This window comes from Sclerotinia sclerotiorum, genomic scaffold (assembly GCF_000146945.2).
Source record: "Sclerotinia sclerotiorum 1980 UF-70 scaffold_9 genomic scaffold, whole genome shotgun sequence".
Classification (NCBI taxonomy): Eukaryota; Fungi; Ascomycota; class Leotiomycetes; order Helotiales; family Sclerotiniaceae; genus Sclerotinia; species Sclerotinia sclerotiorum.
Genome location: NW_001820827.1, coordinates 963,747 through 981,595, shown reverse-complemented (window position 1 = coordinate 981,595; position 17,849 = coordinate 963,747). Strand labels below are relative to the sequence as shown.

Genomic DNA, 17,849 nt, shown 5'->3' with positions numbered 1-17,849 from the left:
TAATGTACAGTTATGTGTCTTTTTTCGTTTTGGTTAGACCATCTTGTTATTACAGTAGACTTTGTAAGTGGATATTGAGATGGATGGGATATTAGTAATTATAAAATGATATGAATGGCATGAATGGTATGAGTGTATTATAATATACTATAGAATAGAGAAGAGTAGAATAGAATAGAATTGTCACGATTCATCATTAGGATTAGTGTCCTGAGGCAAATAGAAGGGTCACGTGATGGATAGACTGGATAGACTAATCTATCCAGTCTAGGGGATAGCCTAGTCTATCCAGGCCATCCAATAGCATTCAGGAGTATATAGTCAGAGTAGTTTCATAGTATAGGAGCTTGGTGCTCAACTTAGTTATCAATTAGTTTACCTACATTCTACTTGATCTAGTAACGACTTCACTTCCAAGCGAATACCCAGTGATAAAAGCCTTAATCCACAACTACCAACCAGACGAAACCTTAGGCAGCCGCTGCCTCCAGTACAGTATCGTTACACTTTGTATGGTATATATATGATAGAGTGCATGGCGCAATAAGTACAATAGATAATCTAGCTATAATTACATGAGAGATATATGCAGCGCTTGCTATCTCAGCCCTTTTAATTTTTCCCTTTTTCTTTATATCTCGTTTGTGAATTCCTCTAGTCTTTCCTGCGCAATATATAGTCTTATAGAGGTCTAGCTCTTATGTTTAGATTGGCGAGCTGGTAACCAGTAAATAGCTCATCCAATTCAAAATACAATAGTGATCGCAAAGTTGAACTTTTTCGACCTCCATCTTCATAAAGTGAGACAGACACCAGTCGAAATTGAGGTCTCAAAACACCCCCCGAGATCAAGTCCCATCAATTAACCTTCTCATCTCCGCCTCTTCTCTCGACCACTCTTCTATTCCCTCAGGAATTTGTTGTTCTTCACCACCAATCCAGAATTGTCCTCCCTCCAAAGCTTGTCGTTGAAGTTCCCAATCTAGATCCATATCTGCTGCCACCTCTGCTCCTGTTTCTGTATGATCCCATCCATTGATTGATGGTGGTACTGAGGCTGAAGCTGATCCTGATCCTGATACTGGTGTATCAAGGTTAAAGTTTGTTATTTGTAAGGCGGGATCAATCATATCCATACTCATATCCAGACTATCCATACCCATATTCGTGCCATCATTCATGAAATCTAGACTTGGTAATTCTCCTCCGGTATTGGTGTATGAAAATTCGCCTAGAATCCTCATATCCATATCCAAATTCACATTCATATTAATTTGTCCATCCATAAAACCCACATTCTGATGGTTAATTCTCATATGTTCATGAAAATCATAATTCCTCATAAACTTATGAGGACATCCTTGAACCACACAATCAATTGTTCTCCTAACATCATAACCTGCCAATTCTTCAATTTCAGTTTGCTCTGGAACCTTTCTCGTAGAACGTTTTGGTTGTGAAGCAGTCTTCCGTCTACCCTTTGAATTTAAAAGACTGGGTAAACCAAGGTGAAGAGTCCGAACATGATCTTCGAGATTAACTTTTGAGACAAAATCTTTGCCGCATGAATCACTTCCATCCCAGGATGCGAGGTCGAGAATTTGGGAAACATCATATGTTCCACAAATAAAACGTTGACCATCATGAACAGTACGCATATGAACTTGTAGATTTGCTCTCTTTGTAAAAGTTTTCGGACAACCAGGATAATCACAAGGAATATTCTTGCGTTCTTCGAGTGTACTCCCGGAGTGTTGAGTATCAATATGCTTTTGAAGTAATTGTTGACTAGAACATTTTCTATCACAGAACATACAATTTGCATGTTCTTTCTTGATATGTGCTTGTAACTTGGCATTGGTTGTGAAAGCTAAAGGTACAGGCGTACCATCTTCGTGAAATTTTCCTGGTACTGTACATTCTTCGCATAGAAATGTTGCTGCCCCATGAGTTCTTTCCATATGCTTTTTGAGTCCACCTGAAGCATCGAATCCTGCTTTACAAAGTTCATTTGTGATTGGATCAATATATGTACATGGAAATGGAGCCAGATCGAGATGATCGGAGCGGATATGTCGTTGAAGCGTTTGATGTTTTCGAAATGTTTGATTGCAGGGAGGATAAGATGTGCATCTAAATCTCTCATGACCTTCATGAGCATCTTTATGCCGTCTCAACCTCGTAGCTGTTAAGAAACTTTTTGTACATCCTTCCCAATCACATATATATTCTCGCTCGTGAGTATGAGATCCCTTGATATGTTGCTTCAAATGTTTCTCCTCAATATATGCCTTCTCACACCCTTCATACGAGCATATAAATGGTCGTTCATTCGCATGCGATCGAAGATGTGCTGCTAATCTTGCAGGTCGATTAAATGTTTTTGTACATCCTTCATAAGTACATTTTATCGTTTTATACTCGGATGGAAATTTTTTTCCAGGCACAGGAGAAAATGGAGTGTTTGGTGTTTCTGCAGCTTCCATAGTATCGTCTTCCGAGACTTCATCTTCTTCTTGGTGGTAATCATTATCATTGTCATCATCAGGAAGATCTATGGAACCGTCAATCCATCGAATCCTCAAAACAAGGTCTAGACCAAGAACTATTTGCACTAACCTGGTAGAGAGCTAGAGGCATCAATTCGTAATCTTTTCGTAGAGAGCTCTAAAGAAGCATCTCCTCTTCTCTTCCTAGTAATTGTAGCCATTGCCAATTCCATACGCTGTTGAATTGGCTTTAAGAATACTCAATTCAAACTCCGTCACCTTATCCGAAATATTTCTAAAATTATTGTGGCTATCGACAAAGGTCGAAATCTTGGCACGCCAATGACAGACAAATACGCTAAGCCCAAACCTTAAATTATATGGAGCTTGAATCGGAATAATCCAGGCGCAAAGAAATCAGCCGCGCCAAATTTATTTTTGAGATTCTTCATCACTGACAGAGTCTCCATCAACAAAGAAAACCCTCAACAACACCCCAATTACTTCAATTATAGTATATCAAAATGTCTGACGACGAAGGAGATTATGATGGAGGGTGAGTTCTCTTTCCTTCCTCCAAGGAACGCACGACGACTCATCTCTCATCCGCAAACCTTTTCTCGAACCTGAACTAACCTGTTCCTCCCAGTTTCTCCCCAGCCTACGACGCAGATGAGCCCGAAGAGCCCGACTATGATCCCGAAGGAATTGAAGACACCAACAACGTTTCCACGGGCGAAGTAGACGACGTGGCAGTATCGACTCAAAATCCCGACCAGCTACTCACTACTGGCGAACGCGGCGTCGTAACATCGGGCGATTTACATGCTGCTAATCGAGCTAAGAGCAATATCGCGCCCAAGGACAAGAAAATTCCCAAGGAGCAAAGAACTACTACTCCCTACATGACCAAATACGAGCGCGCCAGAATCTTGGGAACTAGAGCCTTGCAAATCAGTATGAATGCGCCGATTTTGGTTGATCAGGAGGGCGAGACGGATCCTCTGCAGATTGCCATTAAGGAGTTGAGGGATAAGAAGATTCCGTTGATTGTGAGACGTTATATGCCTGATGGATGGTGGGTTTATCTTGATGATTTGTTATGGGATTTTACTGATATTTTTGATAGGTATGAAGATTGGACTTGCGAAGAATTGCTGCAGTGAGAGGTGATGGTGTTCATTTTCTTACATTTGTGGTAATACTTATGGAGAGACGCATGGAATGGGCGATTGGCGTATGAAAGGCGTTTTACTTACAAGTAATGGAGAGGATTTACTTTGACAAATACATAAAAAATTGGACATGGATGGCGGTATTATATGCTTGGAGGCATTGCCTTAATTGCAATTCATGCGATGCGCCTGCACAGCTTCAATCGAAGCATAAGCACCCTTATTTACTCGAGAATTAGAGTATACATTGCTTTAACTGAAGGGTGGACGTACTGTTTTAGTTCTTCAAATTTCTGCATGAGAACTATCTCTGAGGAATTAACCTCACGAATTTGTACTGGGAACAAAAATATCAAAAAACCATGATGGTGAAACAATCACAATCTACAAACCTTCCCAACACAAGACAGATCGAGCTGGAAGCTGGCATATTAATTTGGCATTTTCGGGACAGTAGAGTAGAGTAGTAGTATTATTTTACATCCGGGAGATCTCTCAAGAGTCAAAGGGTATAAAGATATATTAAATCAAGGAATCAACATAACATATTACTTACAAAAATCCTTTTTTTTTTTTTTTTTTCAATAAACTCCAGATTTCGCAGTATAATTTGATAATATATAGTACAATTTTAGAAAAACTATGTAAGTTATTGTGTATAACGATATGATATACCTAAATACCTAGATAGTAATCCACTGACTCCATTCAAAGTGGATATATTAGTGGGTGGTGAGTGGAAAAGAAGCCTCAGGAAGGAAATCAAAAAAATTCTTGCAACTGCCGTGAATCGAACACGAACCTCCACCTTGGAAGGGTGGAATCCTAACCATTGGACCACAGAAGCTAGGCGCTCTTGATTTATGCTTGCTAGTGATTTAATTTGATACTTGAAGTAGCAAATCTTTTCTGGTGAATCGTTTGCATTATCTCTATTTGTAGGGCTTTACAGTGGATTTTATTGTGTACATACAGACAAAATATAGGCTACCTCTACATGAGCGATAAGTTTTAATATTCAGGCTTAAATCAATTTTTATATGGAAAATAATCACAGATTATATATCTACAGCTTGTGCCTATTTACATTATCATTCCCGCTTCTATGAAAATCAGTTTTTGTTCCTTGTATTTTTGCAACTAAATCAGAGGACATACTATGCGAATAAATATTTAGCAGCATGTTCAATATGGTCTCTTCCAAAAGTCGAAATGAAAAAGTATGAGTGATCGTATTCCTATTCGAAGACATTAGTTTCCTTTTCCATTTCTAGCTTCAGGAACAAGACATAAACATACCTCTTGATATCTCAATGTTAGATTCCCATCATTCCTAGACTCCTTTGCTGCAGCCGCGAAATTTTCAGGTAATAATTGTCCCTGTTTATAAAAGTTGTCTCCGGTTCCCTGCAGTTTCCATCCGTATTAGCCATCGATTCCTCTTCGCCGTATTAATGCATAAACAAAACCGAATGAAACTCACCACATCAATCAACGCCGGAAACTCTCCCTTAAATCCCTTAATCAACTCCGTCGCATCATGCTTCACCCACTCCTCTTTCTTCCCCTCGCCAAAATATCCTGTAAACGCCTTTTCTCCCCACGGACACTTGACTGGATTCGAAATTGGCGCAAAAGCACTCACGCTCTTGTACATCCCCGGATTCTTCAAAAATAGTGTAAGAGCACCATGTCCACCCATCGAATGGCCCATAATACTTTTTCTTGAGGAGTCGAGCTCTGGGAAGGAGGAGAAGAGAGAGGAGGGAAGCTCAGAGGTGATGTAGCTGTACATTTTGTAGTTGGTAGAGTAGGGTGGGTTTGTGGCGTCAATGTAAAATCCAGCGCCGGTGCCAAAGTCCCAGGAATCGTTTTCGCCGGCAATGTTTAGGCCTCCTGTGAAAAGATAGATGATTAGCTTGAGGGCCTCTCAATTGTTTGCTTTTGTGCTATCTCCATTCCTCCTCATCGTCTCCCTGAACCCCAACCAATCAAGACAAAAGTGACTCGTTCCCTTCAAGCCTTGGAGAAACTTACTCGGACTGGTATCGGGATAAACCACCGCGATTCCTTTCTCACTCGCCGCACTTTGAAAGAACCCTTTCTCAGCCCCATTATCTCCTGTACATGTAAGACCCGCCAGGTAAAAAATGACGGGCACCTTTTTTTCCGCAGAAGCTTTAGGTGGCAAGTAAAGATTCAATGCCATTTCACAACCTACTGTGCTGGCATTGTGAGTGAGTTTCAGCAATTTGCCGCCGAACGAGGAAATGGTTGCCGTGGTTTTGAAGGACATATTTGCTTGTGTTTGAGATGGATCTGAGGGGATGGGGTTTGTTTGGTGGGAACAATTTAGGAAATGACGGGAAGTTGGTAGAGGAAGATTATAAAGAATAGAAGAAGAGAAAGAGATGGAGGAAAGACTGTTGATGGCGAGTTAATACAATGATGTGGGACATGACGTTTGAGCTTGTTCGACCCCTCCTTCGAGCTTGAGGTTACCCCACATTAATCGGACGTTGCTCGGAATTCTGGGTAGAGTTTACCTTGTTGGTATTGATGCCTGCTATAATAGGAAAACGATTCCAGTGGACTTTTTATTTGAGTCCCCAAGTCTCACCGGGAAAAGATACAAGGTTCAACGAGGACATTCGCCAAGCTGAATTTCCACATGCAACATCTGTCTGTATCGGAGAGTGACGATATGGCATTATAAATGTCTTTCATTCCTCTGCAGGTCTGTTCTGTCTTCACGGGGTATCTATTTCTCGGACTTCCTTCAGCCCTCTCATGGCCCTGTAACTGCTCAATCCAGTAACGGATCAATGCAGTTCCTAATCCCTAAACAATTGCACCCAAGCACCCAAAGCACCCCATCGAATATCGCCATGATCATGATCTCGTAATATCATTAAAAGAAGCCAACGCCAACCTGCAACCAAATCCATCTCTTACTACATCAACTAATCCGTCTTCCCATAACCATCGCATCACTATCAGCTGAGACATCTCTCCCGGCACTTCCCAGCTTGACTCTCATCTCCGCTTCTGCTTCCCTTTTGATTCGGATAAAAGCCAATTTTTCAAATCGACTCAAAGCTTTCCACCAATGTCGTCCGGCCTCATGGTCGCTAATTCTCTCCAATAAATCGACGACTCTCACTCGAACATCTCGGTCTTTGTGGAAAAGTCCGAGTGCAATATAGAAGAGGCCTGCATGTGATTCCGGTGCTACGGCTAAGAGCTGACATATTTCATCATAAGAATGTGTATATTTCTCCATAGCAAGATATATTTCACGACTTGTATGAGGTGTAAGTTTTGTCATTCGGAGACGATCGTGCAGATGATGGAGATCGAGGGCTTTGAGAGGTTTAAAGTTGTAGAGTTGCACCAGATCCTAAGTAGTATAAGTTCACAAGATCATGAAATCCAAGCATAAGACATACCTGCTTAAAGCTGTAATAACTTCGAGTACTTCTCCAGCCCTCAATTCGATTTACATTACTAGCAAGCTCACGTAACTTCGATTGTTCATCAGGCCAAACATATCCATGGCCACTGACATGCTCATTGCCAGGCTCTGCCTTTTCTACCCCGATGTACAAAGCACTCGCACCGTAAACACTCTCCTCAAATTGAGCCGAGATTCTAGTGAACTTGACCACCCAGTCTCGCCATTTAGCTCGAATGACACCTTCGCCATGTCGAGCAGCGATACTGCGGATCACGTCATTCATGAATGCAGCATCGCCTGTTGGGTCACTGGCTGCTTGACTAGTTGACGTTGCAACATTCGTGGCACTGGCATAAGCCGGATTTTGTTGCTGGAAGTTAGCAAGTCCTTCTGTGAGTGGTGCTGGGTCAATCCGACTACTGATCTTCATTCGTCCAGAGGGAATATCACACAGTAGGTCCCACCATTCTGGATGATTTTCGAAAGTTGGATTTGTTACACCAGCTATGAAACCTGGCACTTTGAGGAGGTCGTCGATTTTGCTGAGATCGGTATATGGAAATGCATGGCGAGTAAATCCACGCAGAACCCCACCAGATGCTAAAGCGCAAGCTGCAAGTACAGCTTCAGCGACCTCACCTGATGGACGATTGTGACCCAGGAAAATAACACGTTTTTGGGTTAACATGGCATTGACTAATACAATAATAGGATGAGTATGTATCCCTCCAGTTGTGAGGTGAGGATGTAGCGCAAACGGAATGGGAGATTTAACGTGAGGGTCGTTGTATGTCTGGATAAGTTTTACTAGGGAGAAATCCCCAACGGTTTCAGGAGATACTGCAACGGGAACCTTGATGGGTATCGGGATTCCATTATACATGACTTTGGTTTCAAACTCATGTGTGTCCCGAGGTACAGAGTAGTTCGAGTGTATTAGTTGTTGAACATGTGCTTTGGTACCATTTCGCACCAGACCTGGTCTCCTTTCTGGGCTTTCGGACATGGCTGCCATATCGTCCGGCGCTTCCCCCTTGTCCTCTGCCATACGCATTTGAATCATCTGCTCAAATTTTTCTACAAACAGATCTTTGTTGTCGCTCGCTTGTAGAAGATGCCGTTCGAGTAGGCTCAGCCTAGGCATTAAAGATAGATCCATTGTATTGACTGCCTGATATAACTCCGCCAGGGTAGATAGTTGAGGCGTTTTAAAATACTCTTCGAGAGCTAATAGTAGAAGTGGCTGTTAAGTATTATTAGTATTATTTTCATTCCATATCAGACTCAAAATGACCCACCTTATAAATGTGCAGAAATGGATGTCGAGTACATATAGCCATGGCCTTTACTACAGCTCCTCTTTTGGCAGTCTTATCTTGTTTGGTGTTCACAAGATTCAACACATATATTAGAGGTGGACCTTCTCCTCCTTCTGGCTCATCATCTTCCGACGAATCCTCATCACTGTCCTCGACAGGTCCCAAAGGATCAACATTTCCACTTTCAAAGAGTGCTGCCCTGGCTTCTTTCTTCGCCCGTCGTAATCTTTTTCTTTTGACCTTCTCTTCTGCCTCGTCTTCGTCCTGACTCGTATCTTTATGTAAGAAAAATATCGTCCAATCTTGGTTTCGAACATGGGCTTGATCCGGTAACATCAATTCCGCTAACATATGTTCATCGCCCGTTATAGCAACGGGATACTGATGTTCCATAATTGGGCCTTTATCAATATCAAACGATGCTACCAATATGTATTCGACATGGTTCTCGGTATCTCCTCGAGGATATTGCGACTTCAACCTTCTCGCAGGGTGTGCTCCTGGGTGATAATTATTTGGCGGGGATAATGAGGAGTGTTGTGATGATACACCACTGGTGGGAGTTTTTGAATTGACGGTACTAGGATCCGACCTGCGATCCGTGTCTATTGGGGTGGGATTGGGACTTCGTGAAGGGCGACGCTGCGACATGACTGAAGGTGAACGAGAGGATGGAAATGAAGATAATGATGTTCGCCTTTGAAAACTCCCATTCGAACTAGTCGTTGCACTTCCTATTGTACCCCGCGTGGTGGGACGAAGTGCTTGCATCGACATGTTGGTAGAAGTGGCCTTGCGGCTTGAAGGCGCATATGGAAGTGCCGAAGCCATATTAGAATCCTCTTGGGGACCAAGAAAGCATTACATTACTAGGTTTACGCTAGTACGAGTAACAGTCCCACTTGTGAGACTTTTCGAGTGAAAGATGAGGCCTTAACTCAATCCGTGCGCAGATCGCCCGCTGATGAATTTTTGGACTTCAAGGGTTATCGCCGTCTAAATTTCAAAGGACATTACCGGTAGTCTGTCTAATAAAATAGCGAGGAAAGAAAGAAATGAAAAGAAATGGAATGAAAAGAGACCAATGCTACTCGAGGACGGAGTATGGATAAATGATCGAGAAAAATAAATAAAGATAAAGTAGGAAAATGTGAATTGAAGTGAAAAAGAAAGAAAAGGAGGAGAAGCTGAATAAGACGAAAAGATTTCATTCATATCGTAGATTCATGGATTCGTGGATCATGTATCATGTAGTCATGTACTCATGTAGTGTAGTGTTATTCATTGTAGCTTGTAGCGTACCATTTAGAAGATGGAAAAGAAGGCTGTTGATAGATAGATACAGTGAGAGAGTAGTAGAAATACCCTTGTCGACCTACCTGTCAGTGTCAAGTGTGTTATTTTCGTGTTGTGTCTCTTTATTTCGTGCCTCTATTTTCAGGGGTAAAATCCTAAAATGGGGTCCAAACTGGGATTCGCCGATCGGGTCGAGTTTTAGCGCAAGGCTTTCATAAGGCTACCCAAGATATGAACATCATTGGTTCAAATTCTATTTTTAAAATATCAAAATCACCGATTAGTCAATTTTATCATTATTACGTGAATTGGTCAAAGCTAGTGAGTATTTCCAGAGGTAGCCTTGCGCTAGGAGGAATCATCTACTGTAATGATAATTTAATTCACCGATGAGACGGAATTGATGATTTGACAACCTTGCTTGGCTCGCAACCAAACCTCCAATTGGATTTGTTTACACCAGCAACCAAAACCAAAACATTCAGCCTTTCATCTCCAGCTTCTCATCCACGATAATTACCTACTTCTACCTTCACACAACATCATATCATCCATCCAATTGATTTCAATCAAATTTCGATCCCATTCTTGCCTTCCTTTCTCCAATGAATATACCCAATTGTACCTACCTAACACAACATCAAAGATTAACCAAAACCGTACTCTCACTAAAATTCATCAATTATACATAACTCTCTTTATACTCGATTTCTGGGGAATATTTCGATTCTCCGCAACAACCATGGTAAGTTGTTCACCGTTCCACTTTTCGAAAGTCGCGGTTTCCAACTCTTCGATATGATGAATGGAGTCCCAGAAAAAAATATGCAAGACTAACGCACATTGACTTTGGCTAGTCAATGTCTGCTTCCTACAAACCATCACCGCTCTCTTTCGGTTCACCCCGAGCTTCGCCATTTCGAAGACCTGAATCCCAATCTCCTGCCGCAGCTTCTCCTTCTCCTCTCAGACAATCGACTCCGAATCCAACACTTGTAGCTGCAAAAAATATGTTGACGCCAAGTAGATTTGGTAATTCTGGTACTTCCAATTCAACAACTGAGACAACTACGAGTAAATGGACTCCTAGAGGTGTTCCTCCTGCGTTTCGTGAATTTGAACCTTCACCTACAAAAGGCGCAAACATGAGTCCGGGATTTGGTGGCCCATTGAAGGCTGCGAATTCCAATTACTCTAATGATGATAATGCGATCTCGAAATTATCGCAGGCGCAAGTCAGAGAAATGAGGGAAGGATTTCAGATACTGGATAGAGATAGTGATGGACAAGTTGGTAGAGAAGATGTAGCTGATATGTTGACACAATTGGGTATGTTCACGTTGATAATCCTTCCAACTACTCCAATAAGCTAACACTTCTTAGGTCTTTCCTCCAATGCTTCAGAATTAGCTGGTTACTTTCCGCCGTCGACTCCGCAAACCGTCACACTTCCTACATTTCTTAATTCGCTCGCTACACTTCTCTGTACCCTTTCGCCAACACCAGAACTATTAGATGCTTTCTCAGCATTCGACGAAGATGATAGTGGTCAAGTCGACTATGCAGAATTACGAGATGCTTTGATAAACACAGCTCCCGATCCAGGTGTAAAACCTTTGACAGAACGGGAAGTCGATAGAGTTATGGGTGGATTTACAGCACGAAAAGCTTTGTCAAAACATACAGGAGCGATGGGTGGAGCTAGAAGGCAGGATGTATTCAAATATCAGGAGTTTATTGCTAATGTTGCTGGAGGATCCGGAGCGGATGGAAGAGGGGAAAAGGTTAGTGATGATGGTGATGAGTAATGTTACATATGGATATATATGTGTGTATGAAGTAGTATGGGCAAGGTTTGGCGGTCAGGATTGGGGAATGGCGGTGGCTTTGTATCGGCGTTTCTATGTGTAATAATCGGTTGGTCGGTCCTGGACAATGAATGAGACCAAATTGGGAGGAAGGTTATGGTTTCAACTGTAATTGATGTTTCTTATTTGTATACATGAATATGGATTATTTGGAGCAATTTTCTAGATGTGGAATAAATACCATATCTCATCCAATTGACAAAGTGCTTGAAGTTAGAATTTATCGAATTATCCATATAAACCCCATGAGCCATGTAATCAATTCCTGAGAACCGGTGAATACAGAGAAAGAGCTTAACTTCGGAATATAGATCAAGTATATAGTATGGAAATCAATAAATAAGGATATCTGTAGGATGTTTATGAGTAAAGTGTACTAGTACTATTTAGTATGTATTAAGTACCCAGTATAGGTGAATGTTTAGAGGTAGATTGGAGGTTAGAGGATAGAGGTTATAGATAAGAGGTTATAGATTAAATGGATGGATAAGTATGGAGATAGATGGGTAGATAAGTATGGAAAAGTATGGGTAGGTACCTGGGTAATCTATCTATCTTGAGGGAGGAGAGGATGAAGTATTAGAGCGTGAGTGAGTGATTGGAATCTGAATGAATTTGAAAGAGTAATTAAGTATATAGTTTTAAAAAGTTAGAATATAAACACAAATAAACAGATACTACTAGGTACTAAGAAGACATTATTATTATCGACTTTATAATAATTCCCGATGTGTTTTCCTCGATATAATTAAATATAAAAGATAATATTCTCTTATGATCAGATCAGATGTAATCAATCAGATCAATATCAGATTAGATTACTGAGTATGGTGATAGATTAGATTAGATTAAATGAAAGAATGTATTTATTCTTTTTTATCTATTTTCTATCTATTTATCTATCTAAATATATTATTAAAACAATATTTTGATTAGTATCAGTCACTATTGATCACCACTATATATCAAATTTCCACCTTATTATTTTTAATCTGTGTATTTGCCTTTTGTATTTTCTGTTTAATATCTAATCTCCATGTATTCATTCATCCAATTCATATCTTCATCTTCATAATCGTCATCATTTCCATCGTGAAATCATCATCGTCATCGTAGGTAGTCGTAGTCGTAAATCCCATCTGAAAAGCAAGGTAGTAACAAAAGGCTGAAGCGAACAAACTCCTTTTACCGTTCCATGCATGTATCCTATCCCATCCTATGCTATGCTATGCTATCCCATCCTTCCTACCCAATAAATAAAATGAAGAAATATCCAAACTCCGCTGTATGCACTTCTTCATTTCGATTCAATCAAGTCACACTCGATTGCAAGCTAAGTCCGCTCATCCACCACTCACTCCATTTTCTTGCCCAACTTCTCCCCCAAACCATGAACCTTCTCGCTAATCGCATGAACATGAACATGTCCATTCCCATGATCCCCAACCATCGGCGGATTCTGTTTATCCCACGTACTGGCCTTACTCATCGTCCTCTTCCTCATGGTCGCCATAATCTCCTTTTCCATATCATCACTTCCGCGCTCGAGATCAATGTCCTCTAAATTATACCTCCTCTCCCGTTTCTTTTCCCAAATATACCACCAGCCTACTATAATCATTGTGCATGGAATTGTTACTGCCCAGTAAAGCCAGAAACTTTCGCTTACAGCTGGCGTGCCATCGTTTTGGAAATTGAAAAAGGTCATGGAGAAGACCGAGGCGAGATAGGCGCCGGGGAAGAAGATGGCGCTGAGAAGAGAGATTGTTTTCATGGTGCTGGAATCGCGCTTGGCGGCGTGAGCTAGTTGACGTTGTTCTTTGGCCATTTGGAAGTTGAGTTTGGATTCTTTTTGCGCGATGATGTTATAGAGCTGGTTTCTTCGGTTAGTTTTGCTAGGGATGAGAAAAGGGGAATACGCACTGCACTTCTCTGGATGTCTAATCTCTGTAGTGTTGTATACGCGTAACTCTCAATCCCCTGAAGTTTCACCCGATAGAAATCGAATCTTGCCAACATACTAGCCTGTAAGGCTCTCATCGATGCATCTTTCCTCTCTTCTGGTAATCTCTCATCAAACATCTTCATCGCCTTCTCAAGCTGTGATAGAATCTGCAGGTAAGCTTTCGGTCTCTTCCACAGAACCTGAGAATGACATTCAACCAAATCTCTATTGATAGCATCGAGATCGATAACACCTTCTCTCACATAACCTTCTTTCTCTTCAATTTCTGATCGCATAGATACAGCATGCTCAAGTTTTCGCAACCAATCACGTGCTTCTCGTTGCTTAAGATCAGTTTTGAATGATATATCGTGGGAAAAGATGATAGCCGGCAAGAGCATCGGATGTCCAATCTGGAGAATACAGGCTTTGAGATGTTGAATGGATTCAACCATGTCGGAACTTGGTGTGCCTTTCGCATATCCCGTCGTGATGCCATTTTTGATATCATGCGAGAGAGTAAGTTCCCAACCACGAGTCAGACCCTTTTTCCGTACATCGCTCTTACGGTTTACAATCTCTGATGGATGTTAGTTGGGTGTTGACAGAGACGATAAAGGAGACTTGCGTAGATGAGGGTTCTCTTCATCCTGATCATAAGCAGCCCAGAATATTGGGCCGACGGCACTTCCGGATTCGATTGATCTATAAGGTAGGTTCATAGTCTTCACCATGGAAATATATGTGGAAGATGGGAAACTGAGGACATTGGGGGCGAAAGTGTCAGGATGCTTAGCATTTAATTGAAGACTGTAGAAATGTTAGTACCTGAGCAAGAAAGGTTCGTCGATGATTACTCACATCAATCGGACGCAAGCTATCTGAGCTACTCCCTCAGGTAACTCTGGGGGAGCGAAAGCACCCTATAGAAGAATGAGCGTTAATAAGATATCATGATGACAGAGATCAATCCATCTTACCCTTCGGTTGAGGAAATTCTCAAATTCATCCGGAGTTAGAGGGTGTTCTTCTATCGAGTTTAGAGATGAATCCTAAGAAGCATTAGCAACGGCTTTTCATTACTATGAAAAACAGTTCTTACCGAATAGGATATCATCTCCAGATAACTGGTATGTTCAGTGACATTTCTGCAACGAGCGACATTTGTCCTACGAGAAATCCTATCAGCAAACTTTCCAAACCCGAATCCAAAATTTGCAATACACACGTAAACATATAATCATCCATCTTTGCTAACGTTTTGGTATCAAATGCGATTATGAGATCCCTTTCTATCAACGATAGATTCTGAGTTGGTTATTCAAAACTATTCACCATATCAAAAACCACTTCTTTTTCCACGTAGCTCAACAGTCGGAAAAAGCCTCGATCCCAAAAGCCGCTTTTCGATTATATTAAAGGCTAATGCAACGTATTGTAAGGCAAACTAGAAGAAGACAAAAACAGACAAATGAGAGAAAAGGAGAAGTTCATATCCCAGAACAAATTCGTCCGGTACATGGTACGGCTTTGACGAGAAACCCCGCCAGAAATCCGTGTTGGCGGGCAAGTCTGGGTTTGATAGATAGATAATGGCAGTGTTACTTGTGGAGATACAGTGTGGAGCCAAGCCTGTGACTGCAAGGAATTTTACTACTTGCGGTGAGAACTGCATGCCTAGGCTTATTGAGGCTTTGATCAGTGATGTCCAGTGGTGTTCCGTGGTAATTTTTTTTTAATAAAAGGCTGGAGAATGGATTATAAGGTTTTGAGGGAAGTTTTTAATTGGTGCGTTGTACGATCTGGGGTTCACCGAGTAGACCGGACTAGATTCTCTCATGGAAAAACATCAATATGATTGAAGAAAACATTTTTAACTTTTGATCATCTCATATATGTACTTTTTTTTTGGCAGGCTTCACTTCATAATCCCGTTTGTGGCTTGTGTTAATTAACGAAAACCGTTGAGAGATATACATACAGTAGTAACAGTACTAATTTCTTATCATTGATTATTCCATGAATTCAAAAGTCTATTTAATGTACCCGACCTTTCCAACTCTTACCCAAACTCCATCCGCTATGCCCTTAATAACGTACAAAATGTACAACATTTCTTACAATCGTACTCTTCCTTCTTGATTACCACCACCAAACCAGCGAGTGAAGTCACTTCCACCCCGGCTTGGCTGTCCGTCATCCTCGTCATCCCCTCCCATCCACTTTGGTTTCTTAATTCCTTCAAGGAATCGTGGTGGTTCAAACGTGTCGATTGTGTTCCTCATTCTATGGCCTAATGCTTCAAAAAAGTTCTCTTCTTCTTCTGCTGGTTCAACATGGCGTTGTTGTGGTTCAACACTAGGTCTTGAGGTAGATGCTGTGCCAAGGGCTCGCTGCCTCTCGGCTCGCGGTAGGGTCAATACAGGAGCGGCACGATTATTTGGATTGTTCGGAACTGAGCGTCGATCAACAGAAACTTCCCCAAGTCCGCCAAGTGACGAATGACCCAGCTCACGCTCAATCAAATTGCGACCTTCACGCCACGATCCAGTGCCATAGCCACTCTCATTGTCTTCATCTTCATCTTCAATAACTCCTCCATACCCTACACAGTCTTTCACTTTTCCATAGAGGTTAAAAAGAGTTGCGCACACAGGAACTAATATGAAAATTGGGAAAAACCAATCAAACCAATCCCCAAGAGGTGTGAAAACAATCAGCTTTCCAAGGAACTTGTAAAACATTGTCTTTTTGTAAACATCTGGTGGAAGAAAGGTAATAAAATTGAATGAAAGTGGAACAGAAAGCTTGGCTACTTGCATGGCAAACCACATAGCGGCTTCCCCATGAGTGTTCCTTCTGACGAGCGCGCGCCCTCTCCATGCCTTGACTTCAGAAAGAGAGCTCAAAGCTGCTGCACACATGTATAAAATCCAGAAAGCTGCAATCATCTGTCCTGCGAATCCAATCTCCCCTTTCTCGCTATCGCGATGATGAACGACGGTAACTGCAATTATTGAGAAAATTGGATTGATGGACTTGATAAATTCAGACCAGATGATGCATATCGAGGCCAGAGCCAAGATAACGCCCAAAGTGATTTTCGAGTACGGTAAGAAGTAGTAGTAGAATAGGTACCGAGCATAAGGTGTGAAAATAGTGATTCGATCGAATATAGAAGAATGGGGAGAAATTTGGCCAATTTCAATCTTTTTTGATGCGGCTGAGTCCAATATAGCCTGTGTTTCCACAGCATCTTTGAGGAGTCGATCCCATTCATCAAGGTACCGGGCACGACTGTGCCTAGCTCTCGTCAGCTGGCGGCTTAGATCTGCCAAGTATCGTTCCGTAATGACGTTGGGAATAGTAGCATTTGGCTCAGACATTCGTCGTGCTAAAGTTCGTGGTCGAGCTTCGGGTAAGTGTGTCTCATCCGCAAGTTCCTCGATCCAGTCCTTGAAATCTCTCGCGGTACCAGTTTTTCTTTGAGCCAATTGTGCAACCTGTGCCTCCAAATCCTCTAATTTCTGAATCGCATCCTCCATATTTTCATGAACCTTTGGTGCCCGAGTTTGGACCCTTCTCAATTTCCCACTAATGCTTGCATTTCTAAATAGGTTTCGAGGTATCGAGACAAGCCCATGACCCATAAGATAAATAGCCAAAACCAATCCCCAACAATATGCAAGGGCCATGACCACACTCTTCAATGACTCGGGAGATACCCCCTGTTTGATAAATATGTATAACATTGTGGCAAGACCAGCTCCGAGAATAAGGGCTTGATACTGGGCATTTGCGCGCAAAGAAAACAGTAGACGCCCTTTTGGATCTCGGTATCCGGCATCAGCGTACTCGGCGAGAATTGGTAAAATGAACCTATTTAAAAATCAGTACGATCCCAAGTAAAGAGAGGCATGGTGCATTCGAACCAAGTCAAGGCAAATGTAAGCCAATATGTGATGCGCCAGGCGACCAAAAGTACTCGATCGTAAAGCCATATTCCTCGACTTCCTGCATCCTCAGTCCTTGCACTTGAAGCAAGATCGATAGGAACCAGTAATACGATACTTGCCGGCAACCAAAGGGCGAAGAAGATTGGAACGAGAAGGTATGCCGGAGTGGTGCGGATAGGAAGATAATGTCTTAGTATAAGTAGTACAACTAAACTGATAACGAGCAAGGAAATCAGAGCAAATATCTCGGAGCCTATCGGCGATGAAGTTGCCAAAATTTCTATCATGATGATTGTATCAAAACAGTAGTAGAAAGTGTTTCCATTTGGCAAAAAGTGTGAATG

At 41.7% G+C, this 17,849-nt stretch overlaps 7 protein-coding genes and 1 non-coding gene across 8 annotated transcripts; 2 read left to right on the top strand and 6 right to left on the bottom strand.

The window, feature by feature from the left end:
- Window positions 1-848: 848 nt before the first annotated feature.
- SS1G_07308 (hypothetical protein) lies at window positions 849-2,710 on the bottom strand (the record flags this gene model as incomplete). Its single annotated transcript, XM_001591812.1, has 2 exons — window positions 849-2,554; window positions 2,620-2,710. 2 exons carry the CDS (start codon window positions 2,708-2,710, stop codon window positions 849-851), a joined length of 1,797 nt encoding a protein of 598 aa, XP_001591862.1.
- A 303-nt stretch (window positions 2,711-3,013) lies between these two features.
- SS1G_07307 (hypothetical protein) lies at window positions 3,014-3,655 on the top strand (the record flags this gene model as incomplete). Its single annotated transcript, XM_001591811.1, has 3 exons — window positions 3,014-3,045; window positions 3,139-3,567; window positions 3,619-3,655. 3 exons carry the CDS (start codon window positions 3,014-3,016, stop codon window positions 3,653-3,655), a joined length of 498 nt encoding a protein of 165 aa, XP_001591861.1.
- A 784-nt stretch (window positions 3,656-4,439) lies between these two features.
- On the bottom strand, window positions 4,440-4,511 carry SS1G_14572. The gene has a single exon. It is a non-coding gene; the product is annotated as a tRNA-Gly (tRNA).
- Window positions 4,512-4,766: 255 nt separating this feature from the next.
- On the bottom strand, window positions 4,767-5,960 carry SS1G_07306 (hypothetical protein; the record flags this gene model as incomplete). The annotated part of the gene is made up of 5 exons (XM_001591810.1): window position 4,767; window positions 4,823-4,902; window positions 4,964-5,071; window positions 5,148-5,560; window positions 5,702-5,960. Coding segments are annotated over 5 exons (861 nt in total).
- Window positions 5,961-6,623: 663 nt separating this feature from the next.
- Window positions 6,624-9,271, bottom strand: SS1G_07305 (hypothetical protein; the record flags this gene model as incomplete). Its single annotated transcript, XM_001591809.1, has 4 exons — window positions 6,624-7,064; window positions 7,114-8,257; window positions 8,339-8,364; window positions 8,420-9,271. 4 exons carry the CDS (start codon window positions 9,269-9,271, stop codon window positions 6,624-6,626), a joined length of 2,463 nt encoding a protein of 820 aa, XP_001591859.1.
- Window positions 9,272-10,478: 1,207 nt separating this feature from the next.
- SS1G_07304 (hypothetical protein) lies at window positions 10,479-11,544 on the top strand (the record flags this gene model as incomplete). Its single annotated transcript, XM_001591808.1, has 3 exons — window positions 10,479-10,481; window positions 10,594-11,065; window positions 11,120-11,544. The coding sequence occupies 3 exons, from the start codon at window positions 10,479-10,481 to the stop codon at window positions 11,542-11,544; spliced, it is 900 nt and encodes a 299-aa protein (XP_001591858.1).
- Window positions 11,545-12,958: 1,414 nt separating this feature from the next.
- SS1G_07303 (hypothetical protein) lies at window positions 12,959-14,797 on the bottom strand (the record flags this gene model as incomplete). The annotated part of the gene is made up of 7 exons (XM_001591807.1): window positions 12,959-13,477; window positions 13,528-14,129; window positions 14,310-14,359; window positions 14,411-14,472; window positions 14,530-14,601; window positions 14,652-14,718; window positions 14,778-14,797. 7 exons carry the CDS (start codon window positions 14,795-14,797, stop codon window positions 12,959-12,961), a joined length of 1,392 nt encoding a protein of 463 aa, XP_001591857.1.
- An 869-nt stretch (window positions 14,798-15,666) lies between these two features.
- On the bottom strand, window positions 15,667-17,792 carry SS1G_07302 (hypothetical protein; the record flags this gene model as incomplete). The annotated part of the gene is made up of 2 exons (XM_001591806.1): window positions 15,667-17,428; window positions 17,482-17,792. The coding sequence occupies 2 exons, from the start codon at window positions 17,790-17,792 to the stop codon at window positions 15,667-15,669; spliced, it is 2,073 nt and encodes a 690-aa protein (XP_001591856.1).
- Between the last annotated feature and the right edge of the window lie 57 nt (window positions 17,793-17,849).